At 38.6% G+C, this 23,043-nt stretch overlaps 1 protein-coding gene across 2 annotated transcripts in view; it reads right to left on the bottom strand.

Annotated features, from left to right (window-relative positions):
* The window catches only part of LOC114490703 (histone-arginine methyltransferase CARM1-like), a 230,287-nt gene that overhangs the window by 36,788 nt on the left and 170,456 nt on the right, over positions 1 to 23,043 (bottom strand). For both annotated transcript variants that reach the window (XM_036021699.1, XM_036021697.1), the window contains 2 exons: positions 11,266 to 11,443; positions 5,497 to 5,587 (listed from right to left, as the gene is read on the bottom strand). In XM_036021699.1, coding sequence (XP_035877592.1) covers positions 5,497 to 5,587; positions 11,266 to 11,443 — 269 coding nt within the window. The remainder of the gene's footprint in view (positions 1 to 5,496; positions 5,588 to 11,265; positions 11,444 to 23,043) is intronic.

Genomic DNA, 23,043 nt, shown 5'->3' with positions numbered 1-23,043 from the left:
ATATACAAAGAATTCTTGTAAATCAATATATTTACCTTTTAGTTAACAATAATATATTGAACAACTACTATTAGCTACATTAGATAATGGGGACAGAGCAGTAAACAAAGCAGTAAACAGCCACTTTTTTGGAATGCGTAGTCTCTTGGGGGAGACAGACAATAAACAAAGTAAGTAAAAACATATAATATGTAAGGTCATAACAAGTGCTATAGAGGAGAATGAAGTGAGAAGTGGGATGAGAGTTTGCAGGAGGGAAGAGATGACAATTTTTGATTGCTAGACAGTCTCCCTGGGAAGACGAGGTATGAGCTAAGACCTGAAGGAGGAGAGAGCGGCTGCCAGGCAGAGCTGTCAGGCAGGGGGAATGGCACTGAGGTGGGAGTAGGCCAGGTGTGTTCAAGAGGAAGCAAGGAGACCAGCCACCCAGGCCAAGTGGAGAGAACAACAGAGCACAGAGCAGGAAATGATATCAGAGGGGTCGCAGGGGGACTAGACCATGTAGAGTCTTAGCATCCATTCTGAGAACTTTGGGTTTTGCTATGCATACAATGGGAAGCCACTGGAAGGTTTTGAGCTGAAGAAGAATATGGCCTGACTATGTATCATTAAGATCATTTTAGTTGTTTGAAAAGAAGAAATGAGCTGGGAGACTATTGCAAGACTGTCGCAGAAGCAGTGTTTTTAGTTTTGCTTGTTTTATTTTGCAGGGGTGGGCAGGGGGTGGTGATGAAGATCAGCAGATTGCCTTTGGACATGTTAAATTTAAAATATCCGACAGACATCCAAGCAGACTTGTTAACAGCCAGATGGACATCTACAGTGTATGTTTCCAGGGAGAGATCTGGGCTGGAGTTCTAACTCTGGGAGTTGTCAGCCTAGAGACAATATTGACAGCCAGAAGACTGAATGAGATCAGTCAGGAAGTGAGTGTAGACAGAAAGAGGAAGCCATCAAAGAACTAACCTGGAATCAGTCCAGTGTTAAAGATCTGGACCATGAGGGGGAGGAGACTGAGCAGGTGGGACCATGACGGCAGAAAGACAACCAGGTGTAGGCTCCAGGAGAGAAGAGCCAATGGTGTCCAGTGTTGTTGGTAGGAAAGTCAGGTGAGGACTGAAAACTCATTATGCCTGAATATCTGAGGATCTTATTTATGTAGCCTGTTAATTGTTCTTCAGTCTCTCAGCTCACTCCCTCTGAATATACCCAAACTCATTTCTTTTCTTTTTTTTTTATCCCCCTCCTTCCTCTCAGCCGGCATTTCTACTTCTTTGCCTCTTCAAACAGAAATCATGCAAGCTTTCACCACCTGTTCCCTGGATCAATGCAACAAAAGGTCCACATGCTAGGAGTCTAAGGCAAAAACTGCTCTAGAGAGGCAAGCAAATTAGGAAGAAAGCAAAGGCTGTCAATTTTGATAACGATATGTTTTTAAAAATATTTTTGTGTTTATTGACTAAAAATAAAATAATTCAAATGCACCAGCTATCAGAGAAGTACAGATTAAAAATAAACTGGCCACCATTTTTCTGCAAATCAAATTGGCATTTAAAAAAAATAAAACATAGCCCGTATGGGCAAGACTCAGCAGACATTCTCATATACCACTGGTAGAAGTGTTAATTGGTAAAACTTTTCCACAGGGCAATTTGGCAATATATAAGAACAATTTTTTAAAGTTCCTTCTTCACACCTTTTGGTCCAGTGATTCTGCGTCTAGCAATTTATTGTAAGGAAATAATCAGAATGCACACCAAGATTTCCATAATAAGAAATTTATTTCATAGCATTGTTTCTTATAGAATTTAGGATATAGAATTCTATAAAGTTCTATATTCTTGTAGAATATAGAAACAATACCTTAGTGTTGTTTCTTATAGAATTTATGGAATTAAAATAGTAATTAAAGAAATTTAATATCCAACACTGGAGCTTGAGTCAGTAAATTATGAAAGAGCTATAAAATATGCTCTTCAACAAAAGAATATCTAAAAGATATGAGAAAATGTCAACAAGGTATTGTCAAAATAAGAAAAAAAAGAGAAAGGCTCTAAAATGGTATTTATGGTATGATCCTAATTTTTGTATGGTATGATTCTAACGTATGTTATGAAAAAGAACAGAAACATTTAAAAGCTATCAGTTAAAATTTTCATAGTAATTATTTCTGTACATGCTTGAAATTACTGAAATTTTACTCATTTAGTAAATAAACATTTATTGAAGGCCGACCATGTGCGAGGCCCTGTTCTGGGTGCTGGGGAGGCAGTGAAAACTGATAGAATTCTGGCTCTTGTAGCTGCTGACATTCCATCAGGAGGGATACAAAAATAAACAATGATAAATAAAGAAATTACATATCTCTTAGGAGGTGATAAGTGCTAGAGGAAAGAAAAGCAGAAGATGTGAGATTGGAAGTGGGATGGTTAACATTTTAAATCAGGTGGTCAGGGTAAGTGTTATTGAGGTGGCATTTAACAAAGACTTTACGGAGGTAAAGGAAGTAGCCATGTGAATATTCAGGGAGAAGTATTCCAGATGGAAAGGTCAGCAAATGCAAAGGCCCTGACATGGAAGCACGTCTGGGGAGCAGCAGGAAACCTGTGTGGATGGAGCTGATGAACATGGTAGTAGGAAAGGAAAAGCCAGACTGGGTCAGACCCACTGGAAGGATTTGGAAATGTTGGGGAAGATGTGTTAAGAAGCGAGATTAGATAATTGTGTTGGGATCGAGGGAGAACAGTAAATACATTGAGAATTGGTCAGGTTCTGGATATATTTTGAAAGTAGGACAAACAATTTCTTGATGGTTTATATACCAGGTACAAAAGAGAGGCCTTCAAGGTTTGGGGCCCCAGTGCCTGGGAGGATAAACTTGTCAGCAACTGAGGTGGAAAGACTGTGAGTAGAGCAGGTTTGGGATGGGTGTGGAGGAGGTTGGGAGTTGAGTTTTGAACCTGGTAAGTCTCTCCAAGGGGAGATTTCCAGAAGGAACTTGGCCATGGAAAAATTTGGAGTTCTCTGGACATGTCTGAGCTAGAGAGATACACTTGGGCATCATCAGTATATAGATGGCATGTGAACTTTGGGAATGGGTGAACTCACCAAGGGAGTAACCACAGACAGACTAGAGGTCCAGAGACTGTGTCCAGGGAACTCCAACACCAGAAGTTAGGGAGACAAGTAACAACCAGAGGAGGGTTAAGAAAGTGACCAGTGAGGCAGAAGAAAAATCAAAAGAATGTGGAGCAAATAGTATTTCAAATTCTGCTCAAATGCTGCTCAAATGCTAGTAGGTTACATAAGTTGAGAAGTGAATGTTGATCACTGGCAAGGTGGAGGTCAGGACACTGGTGCCCTTGATAAGAATGGTTTTCATGGAATGTCTTGAGAGACACTGAAGGCAGCAGTTGGAGGTGTTTGAGTACAGACAACCCCTTTGAGGAATTTTGCCACAAAGGGATTTAGAGAGATGGATGGTGACTGACTGGGGGAGGGAGATATAAAAACAGCTTTGTTTTTATTTTCTTTTTAGATAGAATAAATAGCAGCATGTTTGTATGCTGATGGGGAGCCTAGCCAGTCCACGGTGATCATTGATATTCTCAAGGTAGGAAGTTGCCTGCAGATGACATGGCTGGGAGGCCATGAAAGCAATGCCCAGGCAACCAACCTCCCCTCACCCAGTCCAGTCCACTCTTTTGTCTGAATCCCTGAGTCTCCAACTTCTCCACTGAATCAGGAGGTCACATTTAAAATAAACATTTAGGGCAGGCAGGACCTTACAGGATAATAATCATAATTAAGGTCTCCCCATCTCATTGCCCTCCACACACCAACAGGCCATTTGCCCCCACTGGAAAGTCTCTGGTTTAAAGTTTCAGAATTACAGATTGAGCAGAAGCCACAGAATGCTATAAGAAAAAGAAAAATCTTAGCCCTTTCACCCTTACAGGATTCTGTAATCCAGGAAACCAAAGCACCTACTATTTGCTTCCCCTTCACTGAAGGCTAGAATTGTAAAGAGAAAACATGGGAAATGAACTTTGGCTCTCTGTGGGAGGGCTTCCGCACACCTCAGCTAGAACTCAGAGCATACATTTTAGTATCCATCCTCATCCATCTGCCAGCAGAGGCCCGAGCTCCCTCCTTCATACACAACATTCCCACAAGGATGATATCTATTCCTTTTCTCCCTCCCATGGGTCCAATATCACCATTCTTCTTCCTTTTCCTTATAAAAACCAGTCCTCAGAAGAATGCCTGTTGACCCAGCAACTCCATTGCTAGGATTATACCTTAAAAATCATAAAACACCAATTCAAAAGAATCTATGCACCCCAATGTTCATAGCAGCACAGTTTACAATAGCCAAGTGCTGGAAGCAAGCTAGGTGCCCATCAGTAAATGAGTGGATCAAAACACTATGGTACATTTACACAATGGAACACTACACAGCAGAGAGAAAGAAGGAGCTTCTACCCTTCAAGACAGCATGGATGGAACAGGAGAGTGTTATGCTAAGTGAAATAAGCTAGGTGGTGAAAGACAAATACCATATGATCTTACCTATAAGCAGAACTTGATCAATAAAACAAACAAACAAGCAAAATAAAAAACAGAGACATCAAAATAAAGAACAGACTTATGGTAGCCAGAGGGGAGGGGGAAGGGGGAAAATGGGGTAAAGCAGGGGAGGGGTCATCAAGGAACACGTATAAAGGACCCATGGGCAAAGCCAAAGGTGGATTTGAGCCAAAGGACTGAGGGTGGGAGGTAGGGGGTGGGTGGGATGAGGGGGTTAGGGGATGGGGGAAAATGGAGACAACTGTACTTCGAAAACAATAAAAAATAAAGAGCCAAAAAAAAGGAAAAGAATGCCAGAAGGAACGCCATTTAGAACAGGCAGGGGTTTTATGTTAGTTCTCATTTTACAAATGAAAAACCAAATCTCAGAGGGTGAAGTGAACTGCCCAAAAGCCAACAGTCAATTAGGAAAACTCCCAAACATTTTTTGATCAGCTCATTTACACTGAAGTATATTGATTGATATGTTCTCTGACAAAGGCAAGTTGTAACAGAAGCCATAGCCCTGAGCCAAAGAAATAGGTGCTGAGAAGTAGAAATGGAGGTACAGCAAACAGGGGGAGATGCTGTCATGTTAGCCTCAGGGCAGTCTTCCTGGCCTTTGACAGGTTTGACACTTCGATGGGTAAGCCGTAAACCATAAACCATTCCCTGGTTTGTCCATTCTAGTTCTCAATGTGGAGGGATTTTGCCCCTAAGGGGACATTTGGCAATGTCTGGGTGCCTTTTGGTTGTCACACTGTGGGGAAGGTGCTGTTGGTATCTAGCAGGTACAGACCACAGATGCTGCTAAACATTCTACAGTACAGAGAACAGCCCTTGCCCCCAATATGTGACCTCAAATGTCAGTCATTTTAGAAACTTTGTGTTACTCTGAAGGAAAAGGAAAATAAGAAAGAGCATTACCAAAAGTTGGCTCTGGAGTAGTGTTCCATGTAGAGCTGGTCATCAGAAAAGGGGGCCAAATGGATGTCGCTGAATGTCGGGAACATCATTCCTGATGAGCAAAAGACAACAGACCCAAAGGTTGACTGCTACTGCCTTCTGATTGAACAGTCCGCTTACCCACCACTTGACCAGTTCCATTCTTTCAGCTATTTCAGTTATCACGCAACAGGCTAAAATGCAATTTTTTCTCACAGCAAGGATACAGAAATTAGGCAGGAGATCAGAGGGGATATAAAAGGACAGCAAAGCAAGTCCCACAGCTTTGTGATGATAAGAGCCTGGGGAGTCCCAGGTGAGATTCGACCTGGCACATGCGCCCTCCCGGCGCTTGGCCTTTTTCTTTCCTGTATGTCCTCTGCTTGAAATCCTGGGAACTTCCTTTATCTATTTATTTTCCTCTTATTTATTGTAAAAACAACTTGGCTTTGAAAATAATCAACATTTCATCATTCTATCACATTATTTCCCTTCTCAGACTTGTCCACGTATAATCACACTGCCTCTCTTTTTAAGCGCTATCAGGATCTGTGCTCATACACAGGCTCGCCACCCTCCACACTGGCACACCCACACTTCTGTCTTGTTCCTGACATCTCCAGTCACCGGGGCAAAGGCAGATTCTTTGGCCAGCAAACGAACACCTAGACTAGCGTGTCTGAAATCAGGCCTCTCTGGGCAGGCAGACTTGGTGATCAACGTTATTATTCTTGTCATTTTAGGGAGACCCTTTTTCATTGTCATTATTAAACTGCACATAAAAGACAGATAAACTATTAACACTATTTCAGAAATGAGGATTGCCTAAGAAACTGATTAAAGTAATAATACCAAAAATTTCTTGATTTTAACTTTGCCATGAGCTTTTTTTCCTGAGCTTTCTATGTATTAATTTATTTAATCCTCATAACAATATAAAGTGGGTTCTATTATTTATACCTACTTTGTAAATGAGAAAAAAATAAGGAACAGGGAAACTTGAGTGTCTCAGCCACAATCTCAGAGCTAAAAAGTGTAAGGACAAAATCCAGGGATGGGATCTCATTCAACAGTCAGTGGCCCCATACTTTAACTCAAAGCCTATTAAAATAGAACAGATTGTTTTATTTAGGGTATTTTCAGCAGTACTCACAGAAAAAGCATGATTGTAAGATCATCCATATGTCACAATCTAAATCTCATACATCAGTGTCAAAACAATAATAACTGCTTGGTGATTTTTCAATTTCAAGATAGAAGGATATTTAAAAACCTTAGAAAATTAATAAGTGCCACTATTTGGGTAAACTTGGGAAGCTTCAGAGAAGGATGTTCTGAGCCTAGGCCTAATAGGAATTCAAAGATATCAAGTAGAATGGAGAAGAGAAAATCAAAGGTAAAATATAAAACAATATTCCAAAAGTTAAAAAAAAGTCTTTTGATTCAACATACTCACTACAAGTCCATCATAAGAATTTAAAAAGTTTTACACGAAGATTAGAAATGAAGACAAGATACTAAAAATGTCCACAGGGGAAAACCATGTCATTTTAAAGCATCAAAAGTCAGGATGGCACTGGACTTCTCAATAGCAATATTAGAAACCAAAAACCAGAAAAATATGTCTTAAAAATACTGAGCAAAAAATTGTGTATAATTTAAAATATTCTATCCAGCAATATGATAATCCATGGACTCAGTAAAAACTAACTTCTCAAGCTTCCTTTCTCCAGCACCTGTTAGAGAATATTCTTCATTGAAGTGATGGTGTGAACCAAGAAAGAGGAAGACACAGGAGTGGGGAGAAAGAGGCAAAGTATGGTAGCCATGCAACAGCAGTAGTAGAGGAGAGAGGGTCAGAGGATGAAGGCTTCCATAGACTAAACACTGACAGGACCTGTCCAACCCATTGGAACACAGAAAAAATTAGTCATGAGTATATAGAAAACTAAGCTAATGAAAAAACAGATAATTGACTCCAGGAAAAGCAAAAGATTTCACCAGAAAATACATAATCGTATGTACATATTATACTACCTGATTCAGCACTGAACAATATTTATAATTTCATAACAAACATTGATTATTGATTTAACCAAATAATAATCTAGGTCCAAATTTCTTTACATTAAATTCTGAAATCTAAAAAGCTCTGCTCTGCAAAGCAACAGATTTTTGTAAGTTTGCAACATCATCTGATGACAAAACCTGACCTGAACTGGTGCTAGTCTATTTATAGTCCCTATTTACCTTACTTAATGTTCATATTCATATTTTCATTGCAGAAATACATATAATGTGGTTCATTATGAAGTGTTGCCTCACATGCAACTGGAGATGTTACATAATACATGGTATATGAGTGTGTTACCTTTCTAAACTCCTCCAGCTTCTGAATTCTGAAACACATTTGGTCCCAAGGGTTAGGATAACGGATTGAGGACCTGCGTAAATATATTGAGAGGATTGGGGGTGGGGAGGGTGTGTCAAGAAGGGAGAGAGCCGCTATGTAGGAAAGCTAACTCCTCAACCACAGAATGACAAGAAGAGCAATAGGATAACTTTATATAGAAACATGCAGGTAAATAATAGAAGAAACAGAACAGAGTTCAAAGGAATTGCCTTTGGGGAGCAGTCTCAGGATAGGAGGAGATGAGACAGAGAGTTCCTATTTTTTCATCCTAAGCCTTTTATTACTATTGGATATTGTAAACTATGTCTTCTTTCGATGGAAAAATAAAAATAATTAGAAAGAAAATCAATCATCCTTCCCTCAGGAGCACACAGGGTAGAAAGCTGATAAAATCAGTATTTATTTCTATTTGTCTAGTTAAAGACACATAGCCCAATATAAAATTTCATATCCATTTCAGCCATCTGGGGGAATATGCCACTTAGAGAGGCTCAATCAGATGCACGTTAATTAACTAGGTGCAAAATCTCGCACGTGGAAGCACCTCACCATTAGAAAAATTCCAGAAAAAGTATAAAAATTCTTCCTGGGGGGCACTGAAGAGGGACTCTAACAGCCTTGCTCCTCCCCTTCACCTCCCACAGTTCGGTTTTATTGCTGGAACACAAGGCTTCCAGGGTCATCCCTGACTGCTTTGCAACAAGGACACCAACGACGTTCTTGCCATTAGGTGTACTTGGCCTAAGTTTGTTTGTTTGTTTATCGTTGACATAAGGTTTTTCAGTGCATACTTCTGAATCCCTAAACTTTGAAAACATGTATGAAATTATAGGCGAGTCTCAAGGTTTACTGATACCCATATACTGTGTTACTTGGTTAAATATGAGCTGCACTTTTATTTCCCTTTTTTGTCTTTATTGGATACCCAGGTAGGGTGCCACAACACTGGTAATTTAAAGTAAATACAATTGTGGTAAGAAGCTGGGATTCTCATGAGAGATACGACTGTTAAGATTGGCCACTTACCTTCTACACCTTAACTGAAAAACATGAGCTGTTAGGACGTGCCCACTCTCTCCGGTGACAAGTGGGAAGTCAGCGCACGCACAGGAGCTGTGCGTGTGGGATGCAGGCCAGAGCGACCTGGGGTCAAATTGCTGCTCTGTCACTTTTTGACTTTAAATAATTTTTTTTCAGTTACAGTTGACATACAATATTGTATTAGTTTCAGGTATGCAACTTGGTGATTAGACATTATATGTTACTAAGTTACCACCTCAATAAATCTAGTTCTTAAACCTCAGTTCTTGAACGTCTTGGTTCTCAAACAATTGGGGTCTCAGCTAACTGGTTCACTTTAGTTCTCAATTCTCTTCCCCAAAACCCTTTCATGCTGATACCTGTGTGATCCTGTGTGATACCAGGTCTCTCAGGCAACAGACAAAGGTGATTCAGTTTTCAAACAAATCACTTCTCAAAGAATTTTCTGGAATGAATGAAGTTCAAGAATGGAGTTTGCGCTATATGATTGACTGTATTCCCTGTGCTGTATTCTACATCCCCATGGCTATTCTGTAAGTACAATTTGTACTTCTTAATCCTGTTATCTTTTTTACCCAGCCTTTAACCCCCCTCCCATCTGGCAATGTCAAAATGTTCTCTGTGTCTATGAGTCTGCTTCTGTTATGCTTGTTCATTTATTTTGCTTTATAGATTTCACATATAAGTGAAATCATATGGCATTTGTCTTCCTTTGTCTGACTTATTTCACTCAGCACAATACCCTCTGGGTCTCTCTGTGTTTTTGCAGATGGCAAGATTTCACCCTTTTTTTTTCCTATGGCTGAGTCATATTCCATTGTATACATGCACCATTTCTTATCTACCCATCTACCAGTGGACACTTAGGTTGTTTCCATACCTTGGCTATAGTAAATGACACTGCAGTGAACATATGGATATAACTGTCTTTTCAATTTAGTATTTTGGGTTTCTCTGGGTAAATTCCCAAGAATAGAGTTGCTGGGTCCTTCTTTGTCTTTTGTAATGTGGCTTTTGTTTTAAAGTCTATTTTGTCTGGTATAAGTATTGCTACTCCAGGTTTTGTTCGTTTGTTTGTTTCCATTCTCATGAAATATCCTTCCATCCTTTATTTTGTCTGCGCGTGTCTTTCGGTCTGAAGTGAGTCTTTTGTAGACAGCATACATATGGGTCTTCATGTCACTTATTAAAGGTATGCCCTTGCTAAGTTGCTTTCCTCATGGTGCCAGGTCTTTTCAGGTCTATTCCCCTCATTGTGCCAGGACTTCTCAGGTCTCAGGCTTGGCACTACTGACAGTTTAGGCTGGATACCTCTTTGAAGCACAGAGGCTGTCTTGAGCATTGAAGGATGTTTAGCAGCATCCCCCTGGCTTTTCCTGCTAGGTGCTGGTAGAACCCCCACCCCCAGGTGTGAAACCCAAAATGTCTCCAGATGTTGTCAAATGTCCCCTAGGAAAGGAATGTAAAATCCTATAGAACCTCAGCAATAACTCTTCAAATAAGTTAAAAACCTCCATCATTCACACTTTATAAGGTTCTCATAAAATAATTCATGCAAATTGTCTAGCACATGCAGACAATTGGTAAGCACAAAAATTATTAGACTTTATATTTTTATCTTGATTATATTCAGTCATCATAGTGAAAAAAACAAAGAGTAGAAAAAGGGTAAGTCAGAAACAACTACCAAACCCCAGAGAGTTTATTATACTATAGAAGGTCAACATCGGAGAGAGCTTTAGAGATTATTTTTAATATTATAGATGAGAAAATCAAAGTCAAAAGGTCACATGTTAGGTCAAGTTCCTTAAGGAGGAGAGTAATAGAACGAGGACAAAAATACCTAACTCTGAACTGATGCTCGTACAACACTGATTACTACGCCACACACTGCCACCATGTCTTTTAAGATTTTACTTTATTAACTTTTAGAGAGAGGGGAAGGGAGGAAGAAAGAGAGGGAGAGAAACATCGATGTGAGAGGGAAACAGTGATTGTACATGCCCCAGCCAGGGCCTGACCCTGCAACCTGGGCATGTGCCCTGACCGGGAATCAAACTAGAAACCTTTCACTTTGTGGGATGCTGCCCAACTAGCTGAGCCACACTGGTCAGGGCACCATCATCTCTTTACGGTTGGAGACTATCTCATTCGTTATGGAATAAGATGAGAAATTCAAAGAATTGGTGTAACAGAAATGTTCTCTCCCCCTTTCTGTCAATAATTAAGCATGAAGGGAAAAGATGGCAAATTTTAAAACATTAGCTTGTTTTCTAAACAAGGATTGGCCAACTCACCATTTGTTTTCAGCCATTTTTTAGAATGAAGGTAACTCTCCAGCATCCTTTCATTGAACAGCATGTACCCCATTGGTTCCGAAATAATCACATCTACAGCCTCAGGAAGTGAGATCTCTTCAATTTTCCCTGGCAGAACAATGATCTTGTCTGAAAGGTGATTATTTTTCACTAACATCTGAAAAAGATAAAAGAGAGTACTGCTATTCTTGTCACATAGAATCTGTGAGTTTTGTAGGTAAGGGGTTGACAGTGTCATAAGGACAAGAGGGAAGTGACACATCTGTTTCTATAAACACTGTAAACAGTTTTCTTCTTACTGCACAAATGTTTCATGTTCAATACAGATAAACTAGAAGATTCAGATATGGGACAAGTAAAAGCAACTATAATTGTACCACATACAAATAATAACCATTAATAATTCGACATATACCCTTCCGTACTTTTATACAAATACTGTGTGTTTATATGTGTGAGTATGTGTGATCTGTGTCTGCATATACACATGGGGGACAAAAGTAGGTTTACAGTTATAAGACAAATAAATAATACAATAATTAACAAATAATAATACAAGAATAAACTGTGTTTTCTGTATTCACACCTGTAAACCCATGTTTTCCCCACCTTGTATACATATAGGTACTTTTTCGGAGATTGCTCTTTACTGATGATTTCAGATTATTTCCCATTTTTCTGCCTGCAATAAAGATGCCAAAAAGTTCTGTATAATAACCTTGCCCTAATTAATGATCTTGATCCTCATTAAATTATCCCTTAATCTTTTGATTCCAAAAATGATACCATGTGCATTAACCTGTCTTTAGAAGTACATTTTACAGTTATGTAGTCATTTTTCTTTGATGTCCTCTGTTTTATTGAATAACTTTGAACTCACTTAAAAGAGGGGCCTTGAAGATTCAAGGCCTTGAAATAGTAAATTTATTTACTATTTCTCTAATATAGGTCTTCTCAGCACCAAATATGACAAGGTAATTGCATTATGACATCTATGTCTTTCTAGTGCCTGAAAGAAATGTTTCCTAGTAAACATCTTACATATACCAGCATAACATACAGCACATTCCTTGTTGAGTTGGGGTTCCCTGAGACCCTAAGACTCTTACATCTTTATTCATTGCATTTATACATGGTCAGAGACCTTCCATTTTGTATTTTCCTAACTTGATCCCTTCCCTCATCCTAAAAGCAGTGTACCATAAACTTATCATGATTCCACTCTCAATTTCTGATCACTTCTTCACATAGCTAAGAGTATCTTTCACCTCAAATTCTATCTTCTAGGGTGCTGCTCACCACCATGTGTCCTATATGCTTCTTAAATGTCTTTTCTACTTTTACGTTTAAAACAAGAAATCAAGTAATCTCTAAGGAAACTATGAAAATGTCATCCTTCGTCAATATTTACCCATGCAGAAGGACTCAGAATTCCATTCTATCGTCATTCCACGTTAGTTAAGTTCATGGGGTTGTAATAGAGACGAGCCCTGAAGGTCAAAGCCTTTAGTGTCCTGCTTCTCTCTGTGCACCCTCTTCTCAGGAGAGTCCATTCCTCTCCGTGGCTCAGACTATGGCTCAGACTATGGCTCCATGCGGACGACTGCCCGCGAGATGTCTTTAGGTTCCTGTCTCACCTGAGCTGAAGCCAAACATTTCAACCAACGCGCTTTCTCATCTTCTCAATATGGACAAGTAAAGAGCCAAACTCAGGTTCTTCTTGAAAACTAACCATTTCTCTAAATGTCATTTGAATCTTTATATAAACATAGACTTCCTTGATTCTGTTTTTGTCACTAATACTATAATCCTCAACATCCTGAAGGCACACATGGTTGTTTCTCATAGACAATTAGTTACTATGTTTTCTTATTTCTGCCTTTCAGATATGACTCATTTCCACTTTTTCCTCTCTGCTTGCACCAACTTGTCTGGTTCCTAATAGCTTCAAATTGGGAATTTAAAAATAGCATTTACATAATGAAAATAATAACAGTAGTGCCTACTTCATAGGCTTACATGAGGTTAACACAAGATAAAGCTTATTAAGGGCTAAATATTATACATTATAATTGTTGTCATGTTATTTTTATTAAAATATTACTCACTAAAAAAAGAAATGTAGATGAAAAAATGTGAAAATAAAAATCACTTGTATTCTCATAATCCAGATGAAGGCAAGGTGTATTTTTGAGCAGACATTTTAGTATATCCCTGTTTAAAAATATATAATATTTTGCAATTATATGTTAATTAATTAATATAAAATAATCTTTTTCTCTGTAATATGTTTTAGACCAGTTGACATGGTTAAATCAAACACATCCAAACTTACTTGAATACTTTGCAAGGCTTTTTAAAATTGAACATTTATCTATCTCCTACAGATCAACCTGGAGGAAGTAATTAAAATACTTATTTGGTAATCCAGAGTTTGAATACAATTTCTTGACAAAGATAGTTGAAAATAGGATATAAACTCAACCAAGAAGAGCTTGAAGACACAAGCGGCTAATTCCAGATATCGACAAATAATATTTTTTGAGTCAGCCTTGCTGCCTCCCTTCATCTTTGGTTTATAACATTCTCAGTGCAGATCATTTATGTCACTTCCTACACCTTTCTTCCAAAACTGAAATGCAGTAGAACTCTCCAGGACAACATGAACTTCAGTATGCCCCTCCAAGTGCTGTAAAAGGCCCTTCCCATCACCCATCATATTCACTGTTACACAGATTTTTACTCTGTGACCTGGTCCTTTAGGATAGAGGGAGTTGAGGATAGAGAGAGATTCCAAATAAAGGCTCTTTTCCCCAGATACCATCAAGGTACAAGTAAACTATCACATCTATTCTTGTTTCGACTCTGCTTCCTTGTTATTACACCAGGTTTTAAAAGCCTGTTTCAACAGTCCTGTCACTTGTCATCAGTTGCTTAAAATACACACAAACACCCATATACACACACACTTTAGGTGGTAGCAGCAGCAGAAGTCATCTTTTTACTACCACAGGAGCTTCAAACATAGATCAGTGCAATTTCACCTGGTATCCTGCCATTTTCATCTCATTTTAGAGGTTTTTCAATGAGTTATGTGCATTAAATACATGTTGTTTATCTATGCCTGTTCATATGGAAGCTTAATCAGTTTTAGAAGCTGTACTAGACAATATAGCATTTAATTATATTTTATCTCAGAGCAGTGGAAAGAGCAATTGTTTGGAGGTAAAACACTTAGCCTGCAGCACCAATCCAAAAGAACCTATGCACCCCAATGTCCATAACAGCACAATTTACAATAGCCAAGTGCTGGAAGCAACCTAAGTGCCCATCAGTAAATGAGTGGATCAAAAAACTATGGTGCATTTACACAATGGAATTCTACACAGCAGAGAGAAAGGAGCTCCTACCCTTTGTGACTACATGGATGGAACTCGAGAACATTATGCTAAGTGAAATAAGCCAGGCGGTAAGGGACAAATACCATATGATCTCACCTTTAACTGGAACATAATCAACAAAAGGAAAAAGCAAACAAAATATAACCAGAGACAATGAAATTAAGAACAATCTAACAACAGCCAGAGGGGAGGGGGGAGGGGACAATGGGGGGAAAGGTTTTCAGGAACTACTATAAGGACACATGGACAAAACCAAGGAGGAGGGAGGGAGGTGGGATTGGCTGGGGTGGGGGGGAGTAGTGGGCAGAAAATACAGACAACTGTAACTGAATTATAATAAAGTAATTTAAAAAATAAAGTCTTTAAAAATTAAAAAGAAATAAAGATTTAGGTGCTGGTTGTGAGTCATCTACTTATTAGCTGTAAGACTGTGGCCAAACACATAATTTCTTGGAAGTCCATTTTTTCACTTATAAAATGAAAATAATAATAGTATCTCTTCCATAGTGCTATTTCAAGGATCAAGTCAAATGAGAAAGTACAAAGGAATATATAAGTCAAAGAGAACATTGATTAAGTAGAAGAAGAATTTAAAGATAATAAAACAATAAAACTGAGATTTCTTCAATTTCTTTGTTCAGTGTCTTATAATTATGAGTACAGCATGGATGGTCCTATAAACATTATGCTAAGTGAAATAAGCCAGTCAGAGAAAGACAAATACTATATGACTTCAGTCATATGTGGAATCTAATGAACAAACTGAACTAACAAGAAAGAGAGACAAACTCATGGACAGAGAGCAGACTGACAGCTTTTGTGGTGGGTGGTTAGGGGATGGAGGGACTGAGCAAAAACAGAAAAGGACTCATGGAACAACAGTGTGGTGGTTGCAGAGGGGAGGGGTATAAGGCAAATAAATGATAATGGAAAAAATACAATGAAAATAAATTTAAAAAAATACAATGAGATACTGCCTCACTCCTGCTAGGATGGCTATTATCTACAAGACAAGGAGTAAGAGGTGGAGAAGTTAGAGAAAAAGGAATTCCTATACACCATTGGTGGGAATGCAAACTGGTACAGCCTCTATGGAAAACAGTATGGATTTTCCTCAAAAAAAAAAAAAAAAACTAGAGTTACCATATGACCCAGCAACCCCTGTTCTGGGTATCTACCTGAAAATTTTAAAAATAGTTATTTGCAAAGATATATGTGTTCCTATGTTCATTGGAGCATTATTCATGGGGCCAAGACAAGGAAACATAGTATCCTTTGATAGATGATTGGCTCAAGAAGATGTAGTACATACATACAATGGAATACTAGGCCATAAAAAAGATTAAATACTGCCATTTGTGCCAACATAGATGGATCTTGAGAATATCATTCTAAGTAAAATAAGTCAGACAGAAAAAGTCGAGAACCATATGCTTTCACTCATATATGGGATATAAAACTGAAAGCAACAAATGAACAAAGAAGATAAACAAAACCTCATAAACAGACCACAGTATGGTGGTTACCAGAGGGAAAGAGCAGTGGAGGGTTAGTACAGGGTAAAGGGGATCAAATATATGTTTTTTTGTTTTTGTTTTTTATTTATTTATTTATTTATTTATTTATTTTTAGAGAGGGAATGGAAGGAGATAGAGAGAGAGAGAAACATCAATGTGCGGTTGCTGGGGGCCATGGCCTGCAACCCAGGAATGTGCCCTGGCTGGGAATCGAACCTGGGACACTTTGGTTCCCAGCCCGCGCTCAATCCACTGAGCTACGCCAGCCAGGGCGGGATCAAATATATGTTGACAGAAGATTTGACTTTGGGTGGTAAACACACAATGCAATATACAGATGATGTGTCATAGAACTGTACACTTGAAACCTATATCATATTTATTAACCAATGTCACCCTGACAAATTTAATTAAAAAAAAAAGAGGTAGCAGTGAGCAGAAATTTTGAGGAAATTATAAGACAGGAAGTAGATTGAATTAATGGAGAAAACAGAACACACTATTCTGAACCCCTAAATATCAGAGCCAAAGCAGGTTTCCTGTAAGGCTGTTTGGGAGAAAATGCCAAGAGCAGCAGTAGCCTGTGGTACTATCTTGTGGATTTGTACCTGCCTTTTGTAATGCATCTTAGTAGGAATTCCAGAGTGGATACTGAAGACAGAAAGGGAAACAAAGAACTTGGGGTAACTGGATCCCAATTGCAGACTCTGAGCAAAGAAAGTTATGAGGCAATGCCATCCAAAGTGGTATTCCTAGGATAAAATTTTTATTTTGGCAGAAGTGCAGGTTCCTAGGCTACCAGTGAGCTCCATGTCCTTGTATTTTACACGAAGCTTACCTGTCAACATATCCTCCCCACTTGGGCAAAGCTTTGGTCTGCTCTCCCTCTTAGGAGAGAGGCCTGTGGAGAACACAGACCCATCAACTATCCATACTAAGCAACCCAGTTCTTTATTCATCAGCTAAGAATGAGTAAACAAGGATCACGATACATTAGAGGGAAATAAATAGCATAAAAGAAAAAAACTGATGATTAACAAATATTAATAAATAACCCCAGAAGATAACTGTTTTTTAAGTACTATCCTTAGAGAGTAGGAGAGATTTTTTTGTCCATAAAACAAGAATAGGCTGCTATAAAATTAAGAATAAAATTATCTAAAAATAATTCATTGGTGAATTGCCAAAACTTAAGACAAAGATAGTGATCTCTAAGATAAATCTGAGGAAATCTAAGAACATAGAGAAAACTTGAAGACAAAACAGAACAATTGAAAGTACAAAATGATAAAGTAAATATGAACATAATAGTTAAATAAATAGTAGAAAAAATTCCAGAACTCAAGAAAGAGACTAGTCTTTTGACTGAAAGAGCCTACTGAGTATAATGTGGAGTGAATAGCTTAAAAAATTCATCCAAATCTAGATACAGCATGGCAATATTTGACAATCCAAGGAATAAAAAGATAAATACCCAAAGCTCTTAAAGTGAAAAGAATCACAATTTGTTTCAGATAAACAAGAATTATACTGATACTGAATTTTCATCAGCAACATAGGACATTGGCAGATTATAAAATAAGTTCTGAGGGAAAATGACCTTCAGCCTATAATTTTATACCCAGGCCCAAATTCAAAAAGTGTGAGGGAATAGAAAACATTTTCAGACATAGAAAGCCTCAAAGGTTTTTTAATTGTGTCACAAATGAAAAAAATACAAGGAATCAGTCAAGAGGAAAAGATATAACAAAAAGCATAACATGAATAGAAGAAAGGGTAGCAAGCTGAATATAAATTAGAAGTGAATAAATCTGAAAAGAAATGAACAGTTTATTCACTTTTGTTATAGAGAACATTCTTCTTGGAGAGTTCAGTGACATAGGGTGACATTTCCTTTTCTATGGGTCCAATGAAACTACTTGGTTCAATAGGGAAAGATATGTATAAGATCGTTATACTTAATTTGATTTTTGCGAGGGTTAAATTTACAGAGGGAGCTACAGACAAACCATCAAAGACATAGTATTCTAAACCTTGGCAATCTAGGAATAATACAACCAAACAAAACTGGGAGGTGCATCTGAGGAGGACAGTCCCTCCTCCATTAATTTTACCGGGGGTCAACAGTGCACCCACTGTAGCTAATTCAGGAAACAGAAATGTGTGTGTGGTGATATAAACTTACGATGGCAATCAGCTGAGAACTTAAAAAAACGAAAGTTCAGAGAGGTTTACTTGGAAATGTGATAGGCCCGAACTGGGCATGGTTACACTTTACTTTAGACCTACCTAAACTGCTCGATTCTGCTTCCTCATGTCCAGTTTTTACTTTAGTATAAAAGAAAAAATGTAGTCAATGAGCAGTCAGTCCCTCAAACAGCAGGATACCTAACCAATCTTTCTCTTTTTTAAAAAAATTTATTGCATGTATAAATTTTACTTTTCCAAGACCAGTTTTTGAAAATCTGTCAACTCTTCGGTGTATATTTTTACTTTCTCATTCATAGATCAGTTGTTCATGTTACAGCCAGGTGGTGAAAGACAAATACCATACTATCTCACCTGTAAGTGGAACCTAAGCAACAAAACAAACACGCAAGCAAAATATAATCAGAGACATTGAAATTAAGAACAAATGAACAGTAACCAGAGAGGAGATGGGAGGAGATAATGGGGGGGAAACGGTGAAGGGTTTTCAGGAACAACTATAAAGGACACATGGACAAAACCAAGGGGGGTGGAATTAAGGGAGGGGGGTGGGGCCGGCCAGTGTTGGGGGAAAGGTGGGAGTGAAAGGCAGAAAACTGTACTTGAACAACAATAAAATTTTTTAAAATGGAAAAAAGAAACCCCTAAAAGAATTCAACAAAATTAATAGAATTAATAATGTAATTTATTATAAAACAAAATACAAACTGAATATACCAAAATCTGTCATATTCATAATACTAATAAACAATGAAAAAGAAGTAAAGAAAGCAATCCCATTTACAATTGTGTGGAAAAAATAAGTACCTGTGAATTGGAATAAACAAAGTTGTGAAAGACCTGTATTCTCAAAATTATAGGACATTGAAGAGAGAAAATGAAAAGAACACACAAAAAATAGAAGGATATTCCTATATAATGGGAAAGTTCGATTGTTATAATTACAATACTTCCCAAAGCTATTAGTTTCATTCAAACCTTACCAATCTTTCTTTTATATGTCTCTTCTGCCCCATTCCTGAATGGGCAATTCTGAACATCTGCTCAATATATAAAAAAGCGATATTAAGCTTACTGTTAAAAAGTTCATTGGCTTTAATTTCCTTAAACAGAATATTTAAGCTAAAGTTCTCTGCTCACTACCTGTTCTGAACCCATCATTGTATAATTCCAAAAACTGAGTCCTAGGAAGGTCAGTGTCCAACTAAAGGACATGCTGCTAAACAGGGACAGGCATGGACAAAAGCAATTGCATTTGTGAATGTGTTTCAACAAGTTTAGTTTATAACTATCACTGGTAATAGCAGCATTATTGGCTTGACTCCTTTCTGAGAAAGATCTAAAGAGGAAGTGCCCACAGTGACTGTCTCTCTGCCATTGTCCGTCCCCTCAGTGCATGCCTGCCCCTCACCTGTAATCAAGATGATCACAGCACTGAGCAGTGCACATGACCCCTCTTGGGCCACTGGTGCTTAACTATCAGCATGCAGAGAACAGGGCCTTCTGAAAGCTGTTGCTCTGAAAGAGCAAATGGGCCCCCGGAGGAACCTGCCGGAGATGTGAGCACAAAAAAACCTGTGCAAATAGGAACCATTTAGCAGGACAACGAGGACAACATGCAGAGTGAAAAAGAGGATGACAGACAAGGGAGACAGACTCGGAAGGAAGGAAAAGAAGGAAGGGACAGACTCAAAGAAAGGTACTTATCTCATTTCTCTGTGGGACAACTTAAGGACAGAATTGGAGGAGTCTAGAAGCTTCTTTGTACTGAGTAATTATATGCCCCTTTATCACTTGCAGAATCTCCAAAGGTTACAGAAGGAAGTCACATGAAGCTTTTATGAGGGAAATGCTGCCAACCCTATAGTTTGGCCACCAGCAAAAACAAACAAAAAACAAAAAACACACAACAACAAAAACCATCCTGACAACTTCAATAGACAAAGTTGTTTCCTTTTGACGATGTTCCAGAATGCTCAAAAACTGGGGAAGAGCATCAAGGAAGCAGACAAGCTGTCTAGGCTTAGAAAGGATGCTTTGACCAAGTTATACAGCAGGCACTAGGAAATACTGTAATGTCTATAGAAGCGATTCACAGCTGTGTGTGGGGTGGCGGGGCAGCAGGGTTGCACCTTTGTACATCCTGTCAGCCAGCATACTTGCCCCCTGGTGGTAGGTAAGTTTTCTCTTTTGAACTGTATCTGACAGCAGATGCCCTGTCTACTGTGCTCGGCCAGCAGCATATCTGGCACACTGAAGGCATCCAAGAAGTCTTTGTAAATTACCTCACCAATGGTGACAGGGCAGCCCTTGGTTCAGTTTCCATCTTAGTTTGGAAAGTGATTAGCAACACAAAGGGGCAGTTAAAAGAGATAAGAGCATTTTTTGCCTTTCCAAACTCTTTGCTGGCCCTCTGACAGCAGGTAAACAAAAGGGAATTGGTTAAAAGGAATTTGAGGGATAATTTTTATGTCTGTCTAAATGTTGGCAAATCTGGCAATGGGGAAAGGGTAATTTTGGTGTGTCAGAAAAACATTTTAAATCATTAGACTTTAAAATGGACAAAAAGGTTACTGAATGTCCTAACATTCCCTTCCAGGTTATCTTTGTGTTTCAGTGTGTTAGAGCTATTTTACAACTCTAAATGGTAAGAAAAATGGATAATGATGCAAGTAATTCTTGTCCTTAGAAATAGGAAGAAATTGCATCTGGTGGAATGCAATTGATGATTGCCCTGTGGATAAGCCAGTCTTACATCTATTTGTAATTTTTTTCCTTGCCTATATAAATATGGTTCTCTGAATTCTCCTTTGATAAGGTTCAACATCTTCCTGGTTCACCCACTGATAAATTAAATAAAGTATTAGTCACATGTTTATTTAATATTTATATAAGTCACATAAATATTTTAATATATTTTTTCACTTTAGTTCTGAGATATAATTTATTCTGTAACATTTTCATGATCTCTCCTCTTCCTTGTTCCTTCTCTTCTAGGTATGATGTGGTATAGCTGGGGTCCTTAACCCCAGCCAGGGCTGTGGACCAATAGAGTTCATGGCCTGTTAGAAGCCCTGCTGCAAGTGAAGCTCTCCTAAGCTCCACCTCCAATCTCCCTGCACCCCACTCACAGTGGTTCAATGACCAAAATTCTGCCCCTCACGCACAGACGGTGAGCAAAGATCCAGAGCTACACCTCTGCTCCACTTGGTACCCCTCAGTCCCCCCATTTTCCAGGAAACTGGTCTCTGGTGCCAAAAAGATTAGGGACTGTCATATAGCATGTTCGTTATGAGTATTTGCTTCTGATATAACAGATCTTAGTTCAAGTCTCTATTTCTCTGCTTCTTAGTAATCTTTGTAAAACTACTCTCAAGCCTCAGTTTCCACATAGGTAAAATAAGAATAATACTAGCACTTTTAGGGCTGCTCTGAAACTTAATGAGATCATGCATGTAATGTAATTATACACGGCTTGGCAAGTAGCAAGTGCATAATAGATGCTAGCTATTATTGCTTTTTTCTTTTTCCCTAATGGTCAGAGATCCAGGCTATTAGTGATCGGTTTCTAGTAAGAGGGAGAGTATGGACGCAGCCAGGTGGTCAGGTCACCAGGCAGCAATTCTCCTTAACCAAAGATTTTCCTTTCTACTTTTTCCCCAGAAAGCCCCCCCAAATTTAAACTTTCTGTGGCAACTGCTAACTGCTTATACAAATCCACTTTTACCTTTTATCTTACTAATAAAATACCTCAATTACTGAGGGCTACAATGCACAAACTAAAAGACTTTATCTCCCAGCCTCTCTTGCAGTTAAGTGTGGTTAAGTTTGGCCTACAAAATGTAAGCGTGAATTGCCAGGAGGGGACTTCCAAGAAGGTTCCTTAAAATAAGGAGAAAAAGCTAGGGAAAGACATTTTTTAAAAAGATTTTTAAAATTTATTTTTAAAGAGAAGGGAAAGAAGAAAGATAAAGACCTGTTGGTTGCCTCTCATACAAACCCTCAACACAGGCACGTGCCCTGACTGGGAATCAAACTGGTGACCTTCCACTTTGTGGGATGATGTACAACCAACAGAACCACACTGGTCATGGCTAGGGAAAGGTATTTTTAGTTCTTTCTTTCTTCATCCAATTGCCTAGAACATGAATCTGTGATTGAAGCTACAGCAAACACCTTGGATGCTGGGGCGACCTTCAGGAGCTAAGACACATACCAGGACAGTATAGCAGAAAGATGCAAAGAGTCTAGGGCTCTACAAATTTTGTGGAGCTGCCACCCAACAGACTTCTTTTACATAAGACAGGAAAGCTTTTGTGTGTTTAAGTCAGTGATGATTTGGGTTTTCTGGTATGTGAAGATGAACTAGCAGATAAATGTGGGTTTCTTAATACCATACAATTTCACTTATCTGTGGAATCTAAAGAACAAAATAAATGAAATAATAAAACAGAGACAGACTGACAGATACAGCAAACAAAATGATGGTTGCCAGATGGGGTAGGGGTTGGAGAACTGAGTGAAAAGGGTGAAGGGATTAAGAAGTACAAACTGGCAGTTACGAAATAGTCACAGGGTTGTAAAGTACAGCAGAGGGAGTACAGTCAATAACACTGCGGTAACTATGTGTG

This window comes from Phyllostomus discolor, chromosome 3 (genome assembly GCF_004126475.2).
Source record: "Phyllostomus discolor isolate MPI-MPIP mPhyDis1 chromosome 3, mPhyDis1.pri.v3, whole genome shotgun sequence".
Taxonomy (NCBI): Eukaryota; Metazoa; Chordata; class Mammalia; order Chiroptera; family Phyllostomidae; genus Phyllostomus; species Phyllostomus discolor.
This window is presented reverse-complemented; position numbering and strand designations above follow the sequence as displayed.